The 23,750-nt window shown below is 38.0% G+C and overlaps 1 protein-coding gene across 2 annotated transcripts; it reads left to right on the forward strand.

Moving 5' to 3' along the window:
* The first annotated feature begins 1,611 nt into the window (after nt 1-1,611).
* On the forward strand, nt 1,612-23,104 carry LOC117932367. 2 transcript variants are annotated; one of them, XM_034853598.1, is made up of 7 exons: nt 1,612-1,748; nt 2,897-3,232; nt 3,440-3,533; nt 4,369-4,490; nt 4,669-4,821; nt 22,101-22,199; nt 22,618-23,104. In XM_034853598.1, exons 2-7 carry the CDS (start codon nt 2,918-2,920, stop codon nt 22,666-22,668), a joined length of 834 nt encoding a protein of 277 aa, XP_034709489.1. In that variant the 5' UTR covers nt 1,612-1,748; nt 2,897-2,917; the 3' UTR covers nt 22,669-23,104. The 2 variants fall into 2 exon arrangements, with proteins under 2 accessions (XP_034709489.1, XP_034709490.1); XM_034853599.1 differs by lacking the exon at nt 1,612-1,748 and adding an exon at nt 1,755-1,849.
* The last annotated feature ends 646 nt before the right edge of the window (nt 23,105-23,750 follow it).

A 23,750-nucleotide genomic window follows, 5' to 3' on the forward strand; every position in this document is an offset into this window, starting at 1 on the left:
TAGTAAAAATATATATTACAACTATAACTTCATATTCACAACTCATATTTTATAATAAATATTAAGATGGTTACATCATGTTTGTACAATACTTAAAATATGAATATTTAAAAATAAATTTATTTTTTAAGATTAATAAAAATAAAAATATTAATGAGAGTAAATATGTTAATTTGATGATTTATAATAAAATTTAAATTAACTTTATCAAATAACCTTAATACTTAAAGTAAATAAATAATAATTTTGAGTCAACTACTTAATAATAAATTTAACTTAAAATTAATTTAAATTATTAAATAATAAATATTAAGTTTTACCAAATATCCACTTAATATGATTAATGATGTTAGGTATATTTAATAAAACAATTTAAAAACCTTCAACTATTAAGTCACAATATGTATCATAACTCATTAGCAATAATTAATTAGTACATAATACATTCCTTGTTAATAAATTGATAACATTATTTTTTATATTTGAATTTTAACATACCCTGAGAATATTGTTAATGGTTTAGAATGATATTAATAGTTTATAAAACTTAACCTATTTATTAAATAGGATATTAACTTATGATACATGATGTATCTTGTTGGTATCAAATTATATTGACATAATCATTAAATAAATAGGATTAAATTATTTTTTACTATTTCTTATCACAGTCCTAAATGATAAGTCTTTTTTATCATTTTAATTTATTTTATAGATCACTCTACCTCATAACTAAATAAACAATTATAATAAATATTTATTGAAAATCATAATTAAATTCAAGTTTTGTTTGTTGTCAAATTATTCTCCTTATTTTTAAATATTTCTCAAAATACTTATAGAATACTTGAAAATTTTTAAAAAAACTTAGGCGGTGTCTTTTTTCTTTTTTTATTTAATTCTAAATAAAACTTTAATATCTAATAATGTTAAGTATTAAACTATTTGTTAGGTTATTCAAACAACCATGCTCCTCCCCTCACTAGGAAATTTATAAATCTCGTTATGAATTTTAGAAAATTAATTAAAATTATATAGTTAAAGTTTATCTCACAAAATTATTATCATTATTATGATCAAAACTTGATTTACCAAATAATTTTAAAAGTATAATCAAATCAATGCAAATTATTATTATTTTTTGAAAGTGAAAGCATGTGACAAATTAAAAACTTGTGTCAGAAATATAATTAGTTTAAAATTGAAATATAAATAATTTTAATCAAAGTGAGTTAACAATTATTATTTAATGATTATTAACAAAATTATCTTGCAATTTTTTTTTTCTTTTAACATAGATTTTATGCATGTACCGCATCGAAAATATATTGGGTTATTCGGTCTCATTAAACTGTCTCATTTGTCATCGCCTCTAATTAAATACATATATATATATATATATATATATATATATATATATATATATATATATATTATTATTTTTTTTTTCTTCAATTTGTTTACATGTTTGTTACACAAGCTTTTTATTAATTTTTTAAAGGGACTAAATCGAGTAATTTACTAATTTATGGATTAGCAGCCTTTTTAATAAAGTATGGTGTCAAAAATATCTAGTACAAGACACGAGTCAGTACACATGAGTCAGCGGTTGGACAACAAAGCGGAGAATGGTAGTTTGGTGATTCAACTTCTTTCCACGAAGCCTCTGTATTTCACATCAAAGCCCTAATGAGTTCATAAGCTTCCCAAATAAATCCATTTACTGGCTGATTCAGAAGATATTTCAGGTGAAAATCAACGCATTTTCCTCTTCTTTTGATGGTAACTTAGTTATGTATCTAATCCATTCCATTGTGGAACGCTTCGCCTCTGTTTGGTTGCCGAGAAAGTAAGCAGAAAATAGAAGGAAAATTGAATTTGAAGTTTTTTGTTTTCTTGTTCTTTTGGCGTTGTTTTGTGACGTGATCAATTCATTCGACTTTTGGGAAAAAATGGCTTCTACGGAGAGAAGCGAGGAAAATAAGTTAGAAGTTTTTTCCTTTCTGATGAAGGAAATTGAAAATTTGAGGTAACTCAGTTAGGGAATTGTTGGAGGCTTCATAGTTGAGCTGATCATCCGTTTGATCGGGAATGGGAATAAGGGAAAAGGGAAGGTCTATGTTTTCTTGTTCATTTCTTTTGGTTTCTCAGCAACCAAATGAAGTTAGTGTTTGGAATTGCATTTTGGAACTGATACTAATGTGGATTATATCAATGTAGGAATTAGAATCACTTGAGTTTCTCGAGGAACTATGTTTTTTTTTTTTTTTTTTTCAATTTCCTTAATTTTTTACTAAGAAATTGTTCATAATAGCTGTTCTTTTTTAAGGTTATCGTGTCCCTTATGTTTGGTCTGGGAGAAAAATCTAGAAAAAGAAACGAAGTTGAAGTTCTGAGCAAGTTTTCTTAGATAGCACGTAATAAAAAATCTGTCCAATTCTACTCAACTCAGCTCAACCTTAATCCCCCAATATATAGTCACATCTTATGAGGCCTTAATTTGAAACCCAAGGCTTAAAATTCCGATTGCCTTTTTTTCTCAGTAACAGAGCGATCTTTGAAATTCAGATTCTCTCAGAAATCAAAATTTCAAAATAGATTTTCCCAAATCCCATATGTGAAGAATTTTAAGACTCAAAGTTCTTAGACCTTCTTCCCACAATTTTTTAAGCAACCAAAACGAGCTTCGTTGAAATTGAATCCTTAGTGAAACTTTTTTTTTTGGGTCAAAGCAATACGCAAGTGCAGGTTCGTTTACTGGGATTCTGGGAGGATGAACTACTGTGGACTAAACTTCAATATCTACTGCATTGATTAGCTATGCACAAATTCAATTTCTTCTGTTGTCTTTTAAAAAATTAGGCTTTCTACTGATGTTTAATTTAATTTATTACAGTCTTGAGCTTGACAAAAACCAATGAGCTGTACAGAAGGTTTACCTGGACTTGGTTCATCAAAGGATCCACTGCTTTCAGATCCTGAATCTGAGGTAGATGAAGACGAAGAAGCAGATACTTCTGAGCAGATACTATACACAGCCTCCTTTGATGAACTTGCAGAAAATAATCTGCAGTATGATACCATTATATGGATGTCTATTTCATTGCTTCTTGTTTTAGCTTGGGGAGTAGGAATCATTATGTTGCTGTACCTTCCCTTCAAGAGATATGTGCTTCAGAAAGATATTTCATCTCGTAAATTACATGTTACACCTACTCAAATAGTCTACAAGGTTTGCATGATTATTTTTAAATAATTATCATCTTCTCAGTTTTTCCTTTCTTCTACATTGTCTTATTTTTGTAACTGTGTTGCTCTCTGCGAGTAGTTCATACACCTTTTGTACCGCACATTTATTTTTTGCAAAATGAATTGTTTGTTTCTGATCAAAGGAAAATGTGGTAAAGAGCTAATTCCTTATTTCACCCTTTTCCCACAGGTATCAAGACCTTCATATATTCCATTTTGGGGAGATGTGACAGTAGAGAAGCAGGTACCTCTGTCTCTGGTGATTGATATTATCATTGAACAAGGTACTCAATCAAGACTTATAAGATGTCTTGCTTTTTTAACTTTTTTTTATTGATCAATGTACCTGTGTACCAAGTTCTGTCATTCTTCTATGCACTAAATATAGTGTGAATGTACTTGCATGACATTTATTTCCCAATTCTCTATAGCCTAAACCACATTTAGTCATGATTGGAATGCTTTCCTGATAAAGGCTAGTTGATCAGATTTTACAGGTCAATCATTTATGCTTAGCTTACTTATAATTAGGCATATCAAATATGATTTACTCATAAAGTTTGGAATATAGCCTGAAGGGAAAGACAACTCCTCATAATTGTGAAGCTACTGTAGGTTCGCTTTTAGATTTTGAAGGAAAGTGAAGAAAACTTATTAACAAGTTATCATAAATTTTCCATGCATTTTCCTTTTTTTAGCTTGCTAAACAATCTCATACTACTTACCTATTAAAAAAAAAAAAAAAGATCAATCTCAGACTACTAAGGAAAGCAATTCAAAGAAAAGAAAAGAGAATTGGTTAGTCGCTTGTTCAATGAGGCATAATAAGATGCACATTTTGGTAATTTTACCTCTTGTTTCATGGGTTTTGAAAGTTTCTTCTTTCTACTGCAGCTTTGGTATCCCTTGACTGATTTTACCTTTTAGGTTGATTAATACTATTTAATCATAAAAGAGTAAAAGGTTGCTTGTTCTCTCAGTTTGTAAAGGCTCGAGATTTTCTTAATCACACAAAATTTAAATTTTATTTTATATTCTTGAAGCCATACAAGTTCATCATTCACAAACAATTACTTCAGTTAGATAGATTAATGAAATTTTTATTTGTGGTGTTTATAGGTTGCTTGCAATCGGTTTATGGCATCCATACACTTAGAATCGAAAGCATAGCACATGGAAAAGCTGCACCTGTGGATGAACTACTAGTTCAGGGAGTCTCTAACCCTGGACTTTTGAGGAAGGTAAATTATTACTTAATCTGTGTATTTGTGGTCATTTTTCTTATGATGTTGTGGACAACAATGGAATTCACGGCATTTGCAATCCTCTGATTTACTGCTTTATATTTTAGCATTGCTATGAGGAGATGATCGGCAAATGAAAATTTAAATGAATATTTTCCTTATTAATGTATTGTAGGTCATCATAACAGAAGCTGCAAAGGTTCTACAGGAAGTGGGTACAAGTTGGAAACCTCCTGCTCTCACTGGTGAAGGGGAAAGTATGGTTCGTATGACATCTTTGACAGAGGGACCAGCTGTTCTACTTAGATCACCATCAAAAAGTTTGAAGGTAATTATAAAGCCTTGTGACTGGAACCACCCCTCACTTCTCTGTTTGGTTTGGTTTCAAGCCCATTGTCATAGAAACGTCCAATCTGTCATTCATATGTTTGTTTTCTGGTTATATTCAGTTAGTTTTAGTATCATGAAGTAAATGGGGTTTTATCACTCCCTTTCTTCTTTTTTTTAGATAATTTCTTTATCACAAGAAGAAGCTTTGAACCCGTAAATGGAGAAACCGGAATAAAATATTCTATTGAGGAAGACTTTTTCTAACACATTCCTATGTGAATAGATACAAAATATATAGAAAAAAAAAATATGTACAACTGGAACTCCTAGAAATCAGTTGTAATACACATGGTGATGCATTAAAGAATAATCTTTATTTTCCTCATTTTTATCCTATCCTTCACTGCCCAAAAATATTATGTTCAAATTAGGAAAAAATCTTGGCCTTAATTTCTGAAAGTCAGAGAATAATCCGAGTTGTTTTTCTACGCTTCCCCTCAAGTTGGTTTGATAATATCAATGAGACCTAGCTTGTTGACTAGTAGCTTGAATGCCTGCTTGGATAGACCTTTGGTGAAGATATCTGCTAGTTGTTCATTAGTTGACATGAAAGGCATGCACATTAATCCACTCTCTAGCTTTTCTTTCATAAATTGTCTATCTATCTCAACATGTTTGGTTCTATTATGTTGCATTGGATTGTTAGCTATATTTATGGCTGCCTCATTATTACAGTAGAGCTTCATTGGTCCCTCAATCTTGATTCTTAATTCTTTAAGTAGTTTTCTCAATTCTGCCTAATTTGACTGTAAATGCGTCAATTCGAATCTGTTCATCCTTTTTGAATAATAAACCCCTACCTAGAGTTTTCTTGAGGTATTTTAGGATTTTGTACACAACTTCTAAATGCTCCCCCTTAGGTGCATGCATGAATTGACTAACCACACTAACAAAGAAGAAGGCTATATCCAATCTGGTATGTGACAAATAAATCAACTTTCCCACAAGTCTCTGGTAGCGCTCCTTATCGACACTTTTACCACCTTTGGTGACCCCAATTTTATGGTTTGGGTCAATTGGAACTTCAATAGGCTTGCAGCCTAGCATTCCTATTTCCTTCAACAAGTCAAGTGCATAGTTTCTGTGTGACTACAATACCCATTTTTGAATGCACCACTTCCATACCCAAGAAATATCTTAGAAGACCCAAATCCTTCATCTCAAATTCCTTTGCAAGTTCCTTTTTCAGGTGATCAATTTCATACACATCATCTCCTGTCAAAATTATGTCATTAACATGTACTATTAAGATGGTTGTTTTACCTTCCTTGGGAAATTTGAAAAACATGGTGTGATTTAACTGACTTTGTAGATGCCTTGCTTCCTTAGTCGACCTTGAAAAATGATCAAACCAAGCCCTAGGAGATTTTTTTAATCCATACAATGATCGTCCTAACCTGCACACCTTTTCTCTACCATAATTTTCTTCAAAGCCAGGTAGTAACTGCATATAGACTTCTTCTTCAAGTTCACTATTCAGAAAATCATTTTTAATATCAAGTTGGTGGAGAGGCCAAATTAAATTTCCAGCAAGAGACAGTAAAACTCTCATAGTATTCATCTTCACAACTGGTGCAAACATCTTCTAATAGTCAATTCCATATGTCTGGGTGTATCCCTTTGCCATCAATCTTGCCTTGAATTGATCAACAGTCCCATTTTGTTTGTGCTTCATCAAAAAAATCCATTTGCATCCAACATGAGACTTTCCTTTCGGTAGCTTCACCTTCCATTTTTTCAATCACCCTAATTTCCTCCATGATTGCATCGTTCCACTCAGGAATAATGAGAGCTTCCTGCACTATCTTTGGAACAACTACACTGAACATATTAGACAAAAAAACTTTATAGGAATGTGAGACGATGATAGGACACGAAATTTGAATTTGGATGAAGTGTACAAGACTGGGTTCATTTTCTAAGAGCAATAGGCAAATCAAGATCATCAACAGAAGGAGAGGAATAAGAATTACCTATGCTTTCCAGATCAATGGATATCAGTTCGGGTTCTTGGCAGTGCACTGATGGTTCTATCCTCCTTAGATTAGTTCTCCTAGAGTAAACATGAAGCTTTGGTTGTGGTAAATCTTCTTCCCTTAGTTGTTGCGTTGGCATTTTAGACAGGGGAGATGACATAGGTGAGGAAGGTGAAGAAGGGATAGGAGAACAAACAAGTGATTGAACAGGAATGGAAGGCATGCTCTCAAATGATGAGACAGGTAAAGGAATGGTTTCCCAAAACAAGGCTTCACTAGAATTCTCCCCTTGATGGTGAGTGTGGGCATAATATGATTGGTTTTCAAAAAAGGTGACATTGAGACTGGCAAACATTTTTTTGGTGAGAAGATCATAACACTTGTACCCTATCTGGGTTGGTGAGCATCCTAGGAAGGGACATTTAATGGATTTAGGGTCAGGCTTGCTACGATGAGGATCATGGTCATGAACGAATGTTATGCAGCCAAAGATTCTTGGAGGAAGAGAAGTGAATTATTTTGTGGTAGGGTAAAATTGAGTGAAAGTAGATAGAGGTGTGGCAAAATCAAGGACCCGAGAAGGCATCCTATTTATGAGATAAGAAGTAGTTAAAATGGCCTCACCTCATAATTGTTTTGGGCCATAATTTGTGAATATGAATGACTGGGCTACTTCAAGAAGGTGTCTATTCTTTCTTTCTGTCACTCCATTTTATTGGGGTGTTTTGATACAAGAAGAGTGATGAACAATACCATTTACTGAAAGGTATGTACCAAAGATTGAGGAATAGTATTATTTCTCATTATCAGTCTGTAACGCTTTATTTTTGTTCCAAATTGGTTTTGGATCATCTCATCGAAGTTTTTGAACACTTTCTCAACCTTGAATTTTTCCTTTTTAACAAATATACCCAACACAAATGTGTGTGATTATCAATGAAAGTGATAAACCGTCGTGTTTGTGTAATGTTGTTCACTTTCAAGGGTCCCCATATATCACTGTGCACAAGGACAAAGGAACAGATTTTTTACATGGTTGTGGTAGGAATTAAGCCCTTTGATGTTTGGAAAGTTCACAAAATTCACCCTAAAGTTTGGAGACTTGTTTATTTTTGAACAACTTTGGAAACAAACGTTGCAAATAAGAGAGCCTAGGAGGCCCTAATCTAAAATGCCATAACATAATTTCTTCAGTTGAAGGCTGATTTGCCACTTGAGCTTGCCTTTTTGAGAGATTTTCATCCTCAAAGTAGTACAACCCATTCATTTCTCTGGCACTGCCAATTGACCTCCCTGAATCCAAATCTTGGAATTCACAACAATGAGATGAGAATTTAACAACACAATGACTATCTTTAGTAAATTACTGATTGAAAACAAATTACAAGACAAATTAGGAGCATGAAGAACGAAATTTAAGATCAAGTTTTTTGAAATAGGTATAGACCCTTTTCCAACAATTGATGATAATGTACCATCAACAATTTGTAATTTTTGATTCCCAAAACATGGAAAATATGAAGTAAATAAATTAGAACATCTGGTCATATGGTTAGAAGCCCCTGAATCAATGGTCCATGAGACTTTATTACCTGGAATGACATTGAGAGCATTTTTGAAAGGTTTGGCCTCTTCTTCTCCATTGTTCACAATTTTCTGTTCAACAGGTCCAACATTAAAGGCACAGGTAGCACTTCCATTTTGCCCTTTTTGATTTGGCACATTCTTAGGTTTTCCATGAAGTTGCTAACAAGTTTCTCTAGTGTGGCGTGACTTTTTACAGAAGTCACACCACTTATTGTCACTCTGGTTGTCTCGTTGATCATTTCTCCTCAAACTCCGAGACTGTCCAGCAGCAAGAACCTTTTTAGTATCGCTGATTTTGAGGGCAGAAGTTTCTATAGTTAGGCTTGAATCCTCATATTTTTCCCATTAACTCCCTATGACTTTCTTCACCTCTTACAAGCATGAATGCTTCATCCAGATCAGAGAAAGGTTCCTTTCCCAACACACGATCATAAACCTAAGCGTATTTAGGATTATACTTAAATTTCCCTTTTCCCGTCAAAGAGATTTTGGCTGATTGAGACCACTCCATAAAGTTTTTTAATTTCATAGTGGAGATTTGAAGGGTAAGATTATCATTATGTGAAGGAGTTTGAGGGTTTGTGGTGATGGGTTTTGAAGGTTCTGCCTTGTTTATAAAAGCAAGACAGGGGAAAAATAGGGTCGTTGTAATTCTCCTCAACAGAAGAGAAAAAAGGATCAGCAAAAAAAAATGTTAAATAGGGTTGAAACAATACTGCAATACGAAAGGAAGCAATGGGCAGCAACAAGTATGGCCAGAAAAAAAATATCTGACGACAGTCTCTGGTTTTTTTTTTTTTTTTTTCCCCTTTTTGGATGAAAAACAGTGGAGAATAGACAAAAAACACCGCCTAAAATACTCCTCTCTACCATGAGCCTCATTTCCCTAAGTTGCAACCAGGGACGAAAATGTCACTATATATCGCGAATTGGCCAGGCTTGACACAACCGAATTGGCCAGACTTGATATTTCGGCGATATTTTGACAATTTACTGATTTTTCTGCGATATTGCCGATAAATCGGTGCCACATCAGCTGCCACATCAGCTTCCCTTTCATTTAAAATTTTGAAATTGAAATGGGCCTCAAAAGCATCTAGCCCAACTTGCTGCAACCCAATCCGTCCAAGCCTTTAAAAGGCATGCATCTTTTCTGCAGCCCAATCCATGCCTCAAAAGTGCATGCAATGGGAGCATCCCTTCTTAAATAGAGCTTCATTTTGCTCCTCATTTCCGATGAGGGATTCACTCCCACAAAGATTAGAAAAATTATAAACCCAAAGTACGCCACCAGGACTTGAACCCTAGTATTTTGTATGAAACTAAAGTCACTTGCCAGTAAAGCTATGTTGGTCTTTCATAAGATGTATCATATATATTAGTTTATAAAATAAAATTTATTAGTGTGTGTGTGTGTGTGTATATATATTATTATTATAAATTAATTAAAATCAATTTATTGTAAATAAGTTAAATTTAATTATAGCAATTAAATACAAGAAAATTATAAATTTATAAATAAAATTATTAACATTTTTAAATAAAAAATACTTTTATATATATATAAACATTTCTTTTATATTCTTTAATATATCCGAAATGCATTGTATCCTTCAATATATATATACCCACCGACCCGCTTCTAACACCGCCCAACCCACTTCTATACCCACCCAAGCATTTAGGACTAGACACATTACCCCCTATGACTTTACCTCTGCACTCTAGGTTCCCTACCCCATCACCCTCCTCAGACCCACCATCAAATGGCCCTGATTCTGCTGCAGTAAAGGCTGCAACTCTCTTTGACTTTCCTTCAGAGGGTGACATGACTTGTACCTCAAACTGCTCCTCAGCCTTTTGGGCTTCTACTGAAGGCAGCATGTGGGCTTCTCTCATCTTCTTCCCTGGCCACTGTGACTCTGTTCATGCAGCTCCCTCTTGACAATAGCACCTGCACAAACCAAGGTGGAATTTCCCACCACAGCTGAACAGAGAAACGCCCCAACCCCACTATAACCTGAATAGAATTGGGTAAGTCCCTTCCCACTATCTTCACCAAAATTTTGGCCCATTGCAAGTCAGTAAAAAATTTTGTTTGTTCATCCACAACCATCGCCAATTTTTTTGAACACCTCACAACTCCATAGATGAAGTGGGAGACGCACCACCCTCACCTAGGCCTCTTTAGCATGAGCTCCCTTACGGATACATGCCACCTCGAGATTCCATCTTTCCAAATGCAAGAAATTCTCCTTAATCCTCCTTTTGCCTCTGGCAAGGACCCACTCAGCCTCACTCAAAGACTCAAACAACAATAGCCCTCTTCCCAAAACAGCAGTTCTTAGTCTTCCCTTTAAGCGCCAATGGTGATTCACCCACTTCCTCACAAACTCCAAATCAGGAAAAGGAACAGAAAAATTGCCCTACCACCCCACCAAACAACGGTCTTGTGGACCCGCATTTTTCATGTGCATTCCCACTCAATCGGCAAGATTCATTTTTATTGGTGAAAAATTAGTTTTGGAAAAGTTGGAGTCGTCATTTATTTTATTTTATTTTAAAAGGGAAAATAAAATAAGAAAAAAAATTTTAAAGAAGTGATTCCATAGTTTTGGAAAAGCAAGTCTTGAAAAACCCGAGTCTTAGTTCGGGGATCAGGTTACCTATTGGGAAGGTACCTCTAAGAGGTAGCACCCCTCTAAGCTCTAAAGAGGTATCTAATGACTAAGTTGAGGGGAATGTAGTAATTAATTAATTAATTGAGAGTACCTAGGTAGACTAAAGTGATTTCAGAATTAACATACCAAGCCAGAAAATCCAATCATGATCATAAAAGAGAGTGAAAGTGTGTACCTGAACTGCTTCTCAAGCGCTATCATAAAACATTAAAGTTAGTATAGAAATATAACACACAACATTTGTTTTATCCAAGCAAATCAAGCATACATCTAAGTACCTAAGAATCACATCAAGTATGGATAAAGTCATCAATAGCATACGTGTCCATAGAATTCTCGAAAATAGGTGAGATGGGATGTACCTTCAATACACAAACCAAGGTGTTATCCTGCTCTTACTGGTGGTGCGGGCTGATGATCAATGGAGAAAAGGTGGCTGCTCCTCCTTCCTCAAATTCTGGTATGTACCACTGACCTGTGGCGGCATGATGGTCGTCTTCTCCAAGATGATGCCGGCTGTGTGATCTTTTGACCTGTGTGACTGCCACTTTGATATTAATGATGCGTATGGCTGTGTGTGTTTGGTTTTTTTTCACCATGTGGTTGCTGTTAGTGCGTGGTCCCCATGGGAGTGCAGGCTGTCCCTCAATCCGTGCGTGCTGTAGGGAGTCCTCCTTAAAGTGAACTGTGCATGCTATTCCTTTTCTCTCCTTCTGCGTGATAGAAAAGTCAATCCCCATGGTGCGGCTGTGTTCCCTTGCCCTTCTTGAAAAATTCTGGTTCTTTTTCCCCAAAAATCCCCTCCAAAAATCTGATTCTAAATGTCTGCTCCGGCCTGATTTGTGTGCTACTCTCCTTTTTCTTGATGCGGTAGGCTGTTTCTCAACGATGCAGCCAGATATCGGCAAACCAGAACACTCTCTTTACCTTCAATGGAAGACTGATCAATAGTCTCAATGCATAACTTCCTCACAGATTCAGCATTTTGCTTCCACCCAAAATCAGAATCCTGACCATAGGTTTCCCATTTTTGATCAATGACGGGAGCGAATCAGATGGATCCACGCAAACCCAAGGTAAACCAAACTGCAGTCAACCCAAACACTAAAGAAACCACAATCCTCAAGACCAAAGCACAGTTCCAATTCACAATGGAAATAAAGTATTCATAAGATGACACTAAAAATTCCCAGATTGGCTCCGAATCCCATATCTATTGATGGGTTTGCAGTTGCTAATGAGAAGAAGCCATGGATGCTTATCTTTCTGGATTTTCTCTTTCCAGATTCTTCAGAGGCAAGTTGAGCATTGGTTATGGGTCCTTGATTTGCATGTGGAAGACTGTACATATCCATTGTGGCATTTGAAAACATAATGGGGGTAGAAACACATACAAGAAAGGCATAAATCACAGCAGAAAATACGGCAAGAACAATCGAGGAAGAAACATTAAGAAAATGCATGAAAGCAATAGAGAATAATAGCCTAGTTTTCGAAAGCTCCAAATCATGTTTTTATAAATGAGCTTAAAGAAATAAAAACCCAAAAACAGAGAACAAAGGGTTGCAGCTTAAATACTCAAACAAATGAGGTGGATAGATCAGGATTACCACAGATAAAATCTCCAGATTCAACAATCACCATACGTACTATGATATCCGTACGTAAGCAACGAATAACACCTATGCATAAGCAACTAATAACATACCAGAAACCACAAGCAATGAATGAAGAACGAGGTGATGATGAATAGGAATACGATATCTACAATAGCCATTCCTCAAGGTGCTCCTCTGGTTCTCTTATCTCTTCCCTTTTGCCTTCTTCCCCCTTGAACCATGCACTGACTCCCCCTCCATAAATATGATCATCTCACTCTCATACCCCAAACTGTGCACCCGTCCCCTCTCCAAAAGTCTCTTGCTCTCACTCTTATCATCTCACTCCTATGTGTCTTCACCATGCCCCCCATAGAGATATATGTCTCTACTTCTCTCATGAAAACAATAATAAAATTCTCCTGGTTTCCTCTCGTCTCTCCCTCTTTGCATCACCGTTCCCCCGGAAATCCTCTCTCGCAGTCTATCAATGGAAACTTTTTGGTGGCAGCCTATGTGAATCCTTTTAAATGGTGGTTGCTTCAGAAGATTTATGGTGTGACTGCAGTGTGGCTTCAATTTCTCCTATGAATGGCAGCTAGTATATGGAGATTTCCATCTCTATATGTGTAGTGCAAGCGGATGCCCCCTACGTGCTGTGCATGGATCTTTGTGAACAGCTGGTTTCTTCCCCTGTAGACCAGCAGCGTGGATCTCTCCTTGGTGGACTGACAGCGCGTGTGCTCCAAGTGTGATGGAAAGTGGCAGCCCACTTTGAAGAGAATTTGTGGCTGTTCCTTAGAGAATTAATGATGCAGTCACCCTCTCTTGCCCTCAATGTGCGTGCTCCTCTCAATGGTGAATGTATGTTGTCGATTTTAAGTGGTGGGTTGTCACTTTCCAATGGTGGTTGTTTTATGGAATGCGCCTTTTTCTTTCGAAATCTGCTGGTTCTCCCTTCATCCTCGCCTGCGCATCCCTAATCTTCCTTTTGTGCACCTTGTTTCCTTTCTTAAAAATATGAGAAAAAGACTCCCATTAGCAGTGTGTGATCCCCCCAGAGAATGCGTGGAGATCTATTCCTTTTTTTTGGTGTGTCCAGTGTTTGGAAAGTGGCCTCATCCTTCCATATGTGGCTGCATGATCACCTTTTCTATATTGCCTGTTGGAAAATCTCCCCAATTGTGGCTGCTGCATCCTCTAATGGACAGTTGTTCCTCTTTTAAGGCATGAATTCTATTTTTTTTTTTTTTTTTTTGATAAGTAAATGAATTTCATTAAAAAGAGGGGGAAAGAGACGCTAAAATAGCGACTCTAAGTATACAAAACCTATACACCCGCCATCAAAGGCCAAAAGACAAAAAACCTATAGCCACAAGCCTACTTAGAGCCCAACCAATCAATAAAGTTAACTATAGTTAGAGGGCAATCGTCTATGAACAACTTAGCCTCAGCCCATAAAGTAAGAATAAAGGATTGTTTCAATCTCTGAATTGACACCGACTCATCCTTGAAGGCCAAACGATTCCTCTCCTTCCAAACCGTCCAAAAAATATGAAGAGGAGCAGCTCTCCACACCTTCTTGCGGTCTTTGCCCATGAAGAAACCATTCCAACTCAGAAGGGTCTCTCTAACTGAAAAGGGCAATACCCAAGACACCCCAAATAAGGCAAAGAGAAGATCCCATAAAGCCCTCGTCCTGGAACAATGAAGAAGGAGGTGGTTTATGGTCTCCTCTTTCTCAAGACACATAAAACATCTGTTCGCCAAGGCCCATCCTCTTTTCTGGACTAGATCCAATGTTAAAGCTTTGCCTCACGTGGCCTCCCATGCAAAGAAACTAATCTTGGGCTGCACATTCGCATTCCAAATAAAGCTTGAAGGAAACAAAGCTGAACCACCCGCTTCAAGAGCTATATAAAGAGACTTGACTGAGAATTTACCGCTCTTGGTTTCAGTCCACGATACCATATCCTCCACATCCTCAATAACTCTTTTACTCTGAATCCTCTCCATAAATCTTTCTGCCTCCTCAACCTCCTAGTCATTAAACGCTCTTAAAAAACAGGGGTTCCAACCCCCCCAACCCCCCTCAGCCAAAGGATCCCATATATCTGCCACCCTCGCTTCCTTCTCAACCGTCACAGCAAAAAGAGAGGGGAAGGTCATACACAGAGGAGACTCCCCACACCATCTATCCCTCCAGAAGCTCACCCTTCTTCCATTACCAACTATGAAAGCCATCCTATCACTCACCAACTTCCAATCCGCCCTGATTCCTTTCCACAAACCCAAACCATGAGCCTCTCTCACTTCCCGCGAGCACCATCCCCCTCTAGCTTCTCCATACTTCCCTCTAATCACTTGATTCCACAAAGCCTCTCTCTCATTTGCGAAGCGCCAATTCCACTTAGCAAGAAGAGTCTTGTTAAGGAGGGAAAGGCTTTTGACCCCCAAGCCTCCTTTCACCTTGCTTAAACACACCAACTCCCATCTTACTAAATGGGGCTTATGTTCCAGGTTGCCCCCACCCCATAGGAAATCCCTTTGGATTTTCTCTAATCTTCGTCTAACGGAGCTTGGTAAACACAACAATGACATTAAATAGATGGGTAAATTCGATAAAGTACTACGAATGAGAGTCGCCCTTCCTCCCTTGGACAAATATTGTCTCTTCCACATAGTTAACCTTCTTCTGAAGCGCTCTTCCACTCCATCCCAAACTGTGACTGACTTAAAAGGAGCACCCAGGGGCATCCCCAAATAGGTAGTTGGAAGACTACCCATACTACATCCAAACTCCTCAGCAAGATCATCCATACTCTCCACCCTCCCTACTGGAATTAATTCACTTTTTTCCAAATTTATCCTCAATCCAGAAACAGCCTCAAACCACATGAGAAGCCAACTGAGGTAAGTCAACTGATCTTGAGAAGGTTTACAAAACACCAGTGTATCATCAGCAAACAGCAAGTGGGAAATAAGGACCCCTTCTTCGCTCCGACCTTTTACCCTACAACCAGATAAAAAATCTCCCTCTACTGCCCTTTTAATGAAAACACTAAAGACCTCCATAGCAATGACAAAGAGGTAGGGGGAAAGGGGATCACCCTGCCTCAAACCCCTGGAGCTTTGAAAATAGCCCGTAGGGGTTCCATTGATCATCACTGAGAAGCTTGCAGTGGATATACACCACCGAATCCACCTAATCCATTTCTCCCTAAAGCCCATTTTCTTCATGATTGTGAGAATAAAGTTCCAATCCACTTTATCATACGCCTTCTTTATGTCCAATTTGCACAAGATGCCGCTCTCATTATTCTTAAGGGTCGAATCAATGGCTTCATTGGCTATCAACACTGCATCTAGGATTTGTCTACCTTCCACAAACGCCCCTTGAGCTTTTGAGACCACCTTTCCAACCACATTTTTTAGCCTATTGGCTAATACCTTGGCTAGCCACTTGTACAAGCTTCCCACCAAGCTTATAGGCCTATAATCCCCTAAAGCTTCAGCCCCTGCCTTTTTTGGAATTAAAACCATAAATGTTGCATTTAGGCTTTTAACAAATTTGCCATTTTCGTGAAACTCCTTAAAGAAGCTCATCACATCAGCCTTCACGAAATCCCAAGCAAAAATCCAAAAGGCCATAGAGAATCCATCTGGCCCCGGGGCTTTATCCCCATTACAGCCTTCTAGTGCATCAAGCACCTCCTCTTCCATAAAAGGAGACTCCAATGCACTGACGTCCAAAGGCTCTAACATCTCAAACTGCAGCCCAGAAACAGAAGGTCTCCATTCCCCCGGATTAGACAACAACGTCTTAAAAGCATTGGCGATCCCTTCCCTAATATCATTTTCCTTCGTGAGCCACGCTCCATTAATCTTAATTCTGTCCACATTATTCCTCCTCCTATGTGCGTTGGCCATTTTGTGGAAAAAACCGGTATTTCTATCTCCCTCTTTCAGCCACACTTCCCTGGATTTTTGCCTCCACGTGATTTCTTCAAGTAATACCCATTTTTTATACTCTTCTTTCGCTTCGTTTCTAGCTTCCAGCTCTTCCAATGACAGCCTGCTGGTTTTCTCCTTTGCATCCCAATACTCCATCTGCTCCAGAGCCGTATTCTTTCTATATTCAACCCTTCCAAAACTATTTCTGTTCCACTCCTTCAGCTTAGCCTTCATAAATTTTAATTTTTCAGCCAAGATAAAACTTACAGATCCACTGAATCTGCCTTCCTCCCACCATTGCTTCAAAAGCTCCTTTACACCTTCTGCTTTCAACCACATATTCTCGAATCTAAACGGGATAGGGCCTCTTCTCATACCCCCACCATCCATAAGAATCGGGAAGTGATCGGACACGGGTCTTGGAAGGAGAAACTGCTTCGCATCTCCAAAATGGCTATCCCACTCCTCATTAACCAGAAAACGATCCAACCTTGAAAAAGACTGATTACCCGCTCCTCCAGTCCATGTAAAAGGGCCCCCCACCATGGCCAGGTCCTTTAACTCCAGCTCTTCTTTCACTTCTGCGAACCTTCTCATAATTGAGTTCAATCTCCCTCCTCTGTTGCACTCTTCCGGACTCAGGATGGCATTAAAGTCCCCTGCAACGCACCACGGCCCATTCCAAAGCCCCTTAATGGCCCCCAGCTCTTCCCAAAAACTCTCCCTCTCCCTCCTTAAAGTTGGCCCGTAAACCCCAGTAAACGTCCATATAAAACCATCCTCGCAGCTCTTAAAAGTGCACGAAATAGAGAACAATCCTTTTTGCATGTCAACCAACTCCAGCATCCTGTTGTCCCATATCACCACTATTCCTCCGGCTGCACCCCTTGAGTCTATAGCTCCCCATTCAATGAACCTACCCACTCCTAAGCTCCGAACAATGCCCGTGGACATTTCCTGAATCTTGGTTTCCTGTAGGCAAACCAAGTCCACCCTATTTTTCCTAATCAGAGCTTTGATCACCTTCCTTTTGTCGCAATTATTAGCCCCTCTTACATTCCAGGTGAGCATTCGGAGCTTCATTTAGACCTACTCGTGCTTCCCCCTCCTTCACCTCCTCCTCCACCTCCAATATAGTTCACAGTCCATTCCAATTTTCTCAATTCTCTTTCGAATTTTGACGTCTCTAATTTTCTCCTCTTTGTGCCATCCAAATTGCCTTTTTGAATCTTCCTCTCTTTCATTCTCTTGAGCAAGAACAATATTTCCCCTTCAAATCCCTCCGTTGGCATTCCTAGATAACGGCTAAATTTAGCCAGGCTACTAGACTGCCAACACAAATCCCCCTCTTTGCCCCTCTCCTCCTTGTCTCTTCCCAAAACCCCCACTGATAATTCCTCGGTATTCCCAGCCTCTCTACCCACCATGTCCGAAACCTCAGCCTCCCTTCCGTCCGCCAAAATCATCTGTAGCGGGTCCATGACTGCACCCCCTTCGTCATCTGAAGCTGTTCCCCGGTCGGAAGCCCTTGCCATGACGACACCTTTCCCGTCCCACCCAGAAGGAGTAGAAAAGAGAGAGATATCCCGTTTCCCCCAAGATGAGAAAGGAGAAGAAGTTTGATCGGAATACCTGGAGGCCTCCTCCAATAACGCCTCGTCAGTGATTTCTGAGGAATTGACGACCGGACGAGGCGATCCTAGCTTGAGCCCAAGCAAATCCTCCTCCTGCTCTCCGCCACCACTGCGACGCCCATCGGGAGCCCTAACCCCTTTTGCATTCTCCATAATGGGTATTCCCTCCCCCATCTGGCCTTTAAAAAGCTTCAAATTGGGCCGGCCCATTACCTCTGATTTTTTAATCCCTTGGCCCTCCTCAGCGGGCTCTCTTTCCCAGCCCGATTCATCTTGCCGGCCCAGTGGCATAAAATCTCCAGGCCCAGAGTGCAAACTCTTCCCCCCAGCTGAAGATCGATCTCCTTTTGACCCGTCAGCTTCTGATGCTGCTCCCTGCACAGTACCAGAGGGCTGAGCTTTCGTGCTGCAGCTGCCTTCTTCTGCGTTGTACTTCTCAGCCACTTTTGCAGGTTCCCCATACAACTTTTCTCCCACCCTTATGAATCCAGCGCGTGTAACTCCTTCTCCGTCATCCCTAACCTCCCGCTCCTTGCCCTTATCTTTTCTAATGGCCGGAACCACTTCCGACAAGCCTGGTTTCACCTCCCACCATAGCTGGAGAGCATAACAAAAAGATCCCACTACTACTTGCATGGTACTCGGCCATTCTACACCTGCATATCTCACTAAAATTCTGGCCCACCTTAGTTCCTTAAGATTTGCAGTATTTGCATCCACTTCAGCTAATCCCCCGCAACAGTCTCCTATCTTTCTGAAGGCTTCCTGACTCCAAAGGTGCAACGGCAATCCCATGACTCTTACCCAAACATTCTCGGCTCTTTCGCCATTTTGAGAACACCCCACTTTTGGGTCCCACCTGTCCAAATGCAAAGACGATTCCTTGAACCATCTGTTTCCTCTTAAAAGCACCTTGTCTGCCTCATCTTTATTCTCAAACTCGATCAGCAAGAGAGGGCCCCCTAGCCTTGCGAACTTCAGTCCTCCTTTAATATTCCAACAGGTTCTCCCCCAACTTTCAAGAGCATGCATATCTGAATCCAACAGTGAGTTATGTCCCCATCTGCCAACCAGACATCGGTCCATTAACTTCCTCTCACTTGAGATGTCTTTCTCTCCCAACTGTAACCATAGTGTTTCCCCTGCCTTTTTCACTCTTGAATTCACCACATCGACATAGGATTTTTGGGCTTTTCCTTCAGATTCCCCTACTGTATTCCCTGTCCCATAAGAAGTAACATTTCCCCTAGACTCAACCCGAGACATAACCCCCAGAGAGCGAAGCTTTTCAGCCAGCAGGACCCATCCTCCCAAAATTCCTTTTCCTTCTGGAAACACTAAACAATATCTCTTTGATTCCAGGTCAACCACGGAACACAATAAAAACCTACCTGCCTCATTTGCTCGACTTTCCAATTTAAACCTCCTTCCTCCATCTTCCCACCTTTTGACCAGACCCTGCACAACAAGACCCCTACAGCAAGCCTCCACCCCTTCCAGCAAGCAGCACAAGCTGAGACTTCCAAACCTGACCCACGAAGTAAAGCCTCTACTCCTTTCCACAATGATTCCCCTACATCTCTCCCCAATCACCTCTACAGAGATTTCAAAAGATTTTGAATCCACTGCAAACCAACATCTGCCTCCTCCCTTCATTTCATTTCTTGCAACCAGGAGCAGCAGCGAGAATTTAGAAAGTCTTTGGAGGCAAAAGAGGATATTCATGGGATTTTTTAGAGGATTCTCTATGCATGAAAATGAAAAGAAATCATGTCTATTCATTTTCATGCATAGAGAATCCTCTAAAAAATCCCATGAATATCCTCTTTTGCCTCCAAAGACTGTGAACTACTTTCTAAAAGAGAAGTTCTCCTTCCAAATAGATGGCAGCCCGTTTCCTCATGCCAAAAAAAGCCAAGAAATATGAGTTAGAAAACTTATAATATAATAAAATAAAATAAAAATAACAAAGAAAGCCATACAAGCCACACAAGTCATGCAAGCCATGCAATCATGCAAGTCATATAAAAAAGTGAGTCTAAAAGTGCCTAAGTGACCTAGAGGGAACTAAATGGAATCTAACCCAAAATGCACCTAAACAAAGCCTAATTTAAACTCGAAAGGCGGCCAAGGTCACAATAAGAGGTCAGACAAATCTCTCAACTAAAGTCTCTAAGGTGGCTAAAAAAAAGGTAAGTAGTATGAATAACAATGGGCTACCAAGGAACTACTGTGAAGCACTGAAAGTGAACTTAAAGACATGTGCTAAATGGACAAAATGGAGGGTCTACACCTCTGCATCTCTCCCAAAATTCACCCTCTCAACTTCCCTCCCACATCCTCAACCAAAAGCTCGAAGGAATTAGACTCCACAACAAACCAACTTCTTCCACCCCTTGAAGCTTCATTCATGATTCATGCACACACTGAAACACACACTCACAATTTCTTCATAGATGATTGGTTTGTGTTTCCAAATCACCATAACAAACCTGGAGAAGGGCTCAATTAGGGAGACTTCAAATTCTTTTTCTCTAAAATATCATAAAAGTGGAGAAAAAAGGTGTATCTCGTTCTCTCTAATTCTAAGTTCATAGCACTAGATCTTTGGAATTTTTGCTCCACGCCACAACTTCATCATGTGCCACAAAAGCTCCTTGTTTGGTAGATCTTTGTAGAGTCACATTTCAAACACTTCATCATTTTAAATTACATGAATCTATATTTATTTTGGATAACAAAGTATATGCCTATGCATCACATGCTGATGATAGAATAACTAGCTCTACCATTTACAAAAATTTCTTTTGTAATCCTATTGTATCTTCCAAATAGTTATTTACCATCTTTGCTTTCAAATTGTACTTTCGCAATCTTCAACCTTGGATATTCTCCTTGCTTGTCTAAAATCTTAACAAAGCTCTAATACTAACTTGTTGTGTCAATGGAAGGTTTGAACTTATAAATTGTATAATTGCATAAAGATAAAATAAATTCAGATAAAGGTACACAAGGTTCTAACATGGTTTACTCAATAATGCCTACATTTACAATGAGAGATAACCAATTCCTATAAACAAATTATAGAGGGAAGAGAATACGAATACAATTCCTCAGCTCTAAAACAAATTCCATTTTTCAAGATCAAGTCCTACTCTACCAAATGTTTCCCACTCTTCTTCTTATCTCTACCTACTAGGTATTTTATAGACTTTTCTCAATCACATCACTTTTTACCCTCATCACCTATAATGTTTATAGAGATATTTCTAATACCTTCCTTTTTTTTTTCTATAGGTAAATTTTTTCTAATATCAATAAATGAAATATCTGTTGCAATTTTCTTTACTATAAGAAATATGTATGAAATAATAATTTGAGACACTTTTCCACACTCATAGAAACTTGCTCTAAGTGCATGAATCAATGGTTTACGCAACCTATAAAAAATAAGCTCTGTTTCATGCAATTGTTCTCAGCATTCTACTACTCTAGAGATAGGTCTGGGATGCAACAACTGCTCTTTTAAAGTGTATCTTTACTATATACTTAACTGGGCAGTCTTGCTCCCAACTGCGCCACCTAATCAAGAAGCCATTGAGGTAGCCTAGGTCATACCTGTCTATTTTGATGCTTTAAACTTCTTGATTAACTCTGTTCTTTTAGACAAATATTGGACAGTAGAGTTTTGTGGAATGATTTTTCGTACTCCCTGTTAGTGATGTTCTTATTATTAGTTAATAGATTTTGTTTAACATTCAGGTCACATTATGACTATGACATGCAGATAACAGGTTCACCGCGCCACACTCCAGCAGATCGCAAAAGCATAATTCCTGGTGATTTACTACTTAATAAACTTGAAGAAGTTACCAAATCAGTAAAGGTGTGTATCTTTCACTTCCTTCATAGGTAACTAGAGCTCGCATGTGAACAAAATGATCCACTGTTGCTTTCCATAGCACTTGAGTGGAGTTGATATGGAAGTCTCTCAAATGATAATTTTGTTTGAAAAAAGAAAAAAAAATGAGGACTTTCTTTGTTGCTAATAAGGGAGCTGTGTTCATCTTAGATTCTACTTTAAAACAGAACTTGTGATTTTGAGTCTTTTTATCAAACACCCTCAACCAAGTTCTAACTATGAATTTCTAAATTCAGTCTACAGTTGTTTTAAAAAGGGTATAATAAGTCACCCGTGTTTCTGATTATGAATTCAGTTCATATTTTTTAAAATAATAGATTCTTACATTTGTCCATTTATTTCTTGTACCTCAGCCCTGAATTTGTTTTTTATTGATTACCAGAAAATTGAGTTTCTAATTGAGAAATCCCAAGCCTCTCCAGAAAGCAGCTGAACTGAAGTTAATATCAAAACCGCAATAGCCAATTATCTGTTGGGTTGCTAAATGACTTGCTGAGCAGGGTCAAGGTTGTAGACCTAACTGATGAATCTCAGCTAGTCATCGCCTGTATTTTTCCTGGGTGGAGTTGGTGTAATCTTGAATGTGCATGTTGCAATATTTGGCAAACAAAATGGAACATTGTACCCTATTGATTTGTTTGAGCTATTATTTTGGTTTTAAGGAACTCATAGATAGAAGAATCTCCTTTCCACCATCGCACATGAGTGCTGTTGCAAATTAACTCCACAAGTTAATATGGAAAATCAGTAATATCTAGAGATGTAAATAGGGCGGCCAGGGTCAGGTAGCTTGGCCAGGGTCTATCATATGTATAATCGGGCCAAGCTCTCTTGGTCGGGTTTATTCAATTTTGCTGGATTTTTTTTTTTTCCTTCGGTCATACCTTAATATCTGTTTGTTGTAAAGCATCATGAAAGCAAAATAATTTTAAAAGTGTAGAATTTTGATTACAACATAGATTCAAACATTCAAGCGTGTTAATAAGAATTACCCAAACAAGGATGACGTAAAGCGTGTTAATAAGAATTCAAGCGAATTCTTATGCAGGCAGGAATCTCTGCATTGTTTTGTTTCTTTCCATTAAAATATTTTTGAAGCTCTGCTAATTCATTTTTGTTGTCTTCTGTTTTTAAAACTAATATTTTAATATTTTTAAAACAATCTTTTATTTTGTAAAGTAAAAAAACCAATTTGACAACTATTGATGTAGATGGAAGATACTCTCAAAGCTTTTGTATTGTATATATTCGTAGAAGATAAATGAGACAATTATTTTCAAATTTCAGTATTGAAATAATATTTTTTTTTTTAAGAAACAATTGTGAATGGTTTCGAAGAACCATTTTTTGAGAACTGAATAACCCTTTTTGAGTTTATTTAATATATATATTAAAAAGAAACCAAAAGCCTATTGACTCCTACAATTGTCAAATCAAGATGATAATGTTCGTATTCATGAGTCTACAAAAAGAAATTCAATGAAATGTAACTGTAAAAGAATTCTGGTCAAACTC

Source organism: Vitis riparia, chromosome 15 (assembly GCF_004353265.1).
Source record: "Vitis riparia cultivar Riparia Gloire de Montpellier isolate 1030 chromosome 15, EGFV_Vit.rip_1.0, whole genome shotgun sequence".
Taxonomy (NCBI): Eukaryota; Viridiplantae; Streptophyta; class Magnoliopsida; order Vitales; family Vitaceae; genus Vitis; species Vitis riparia.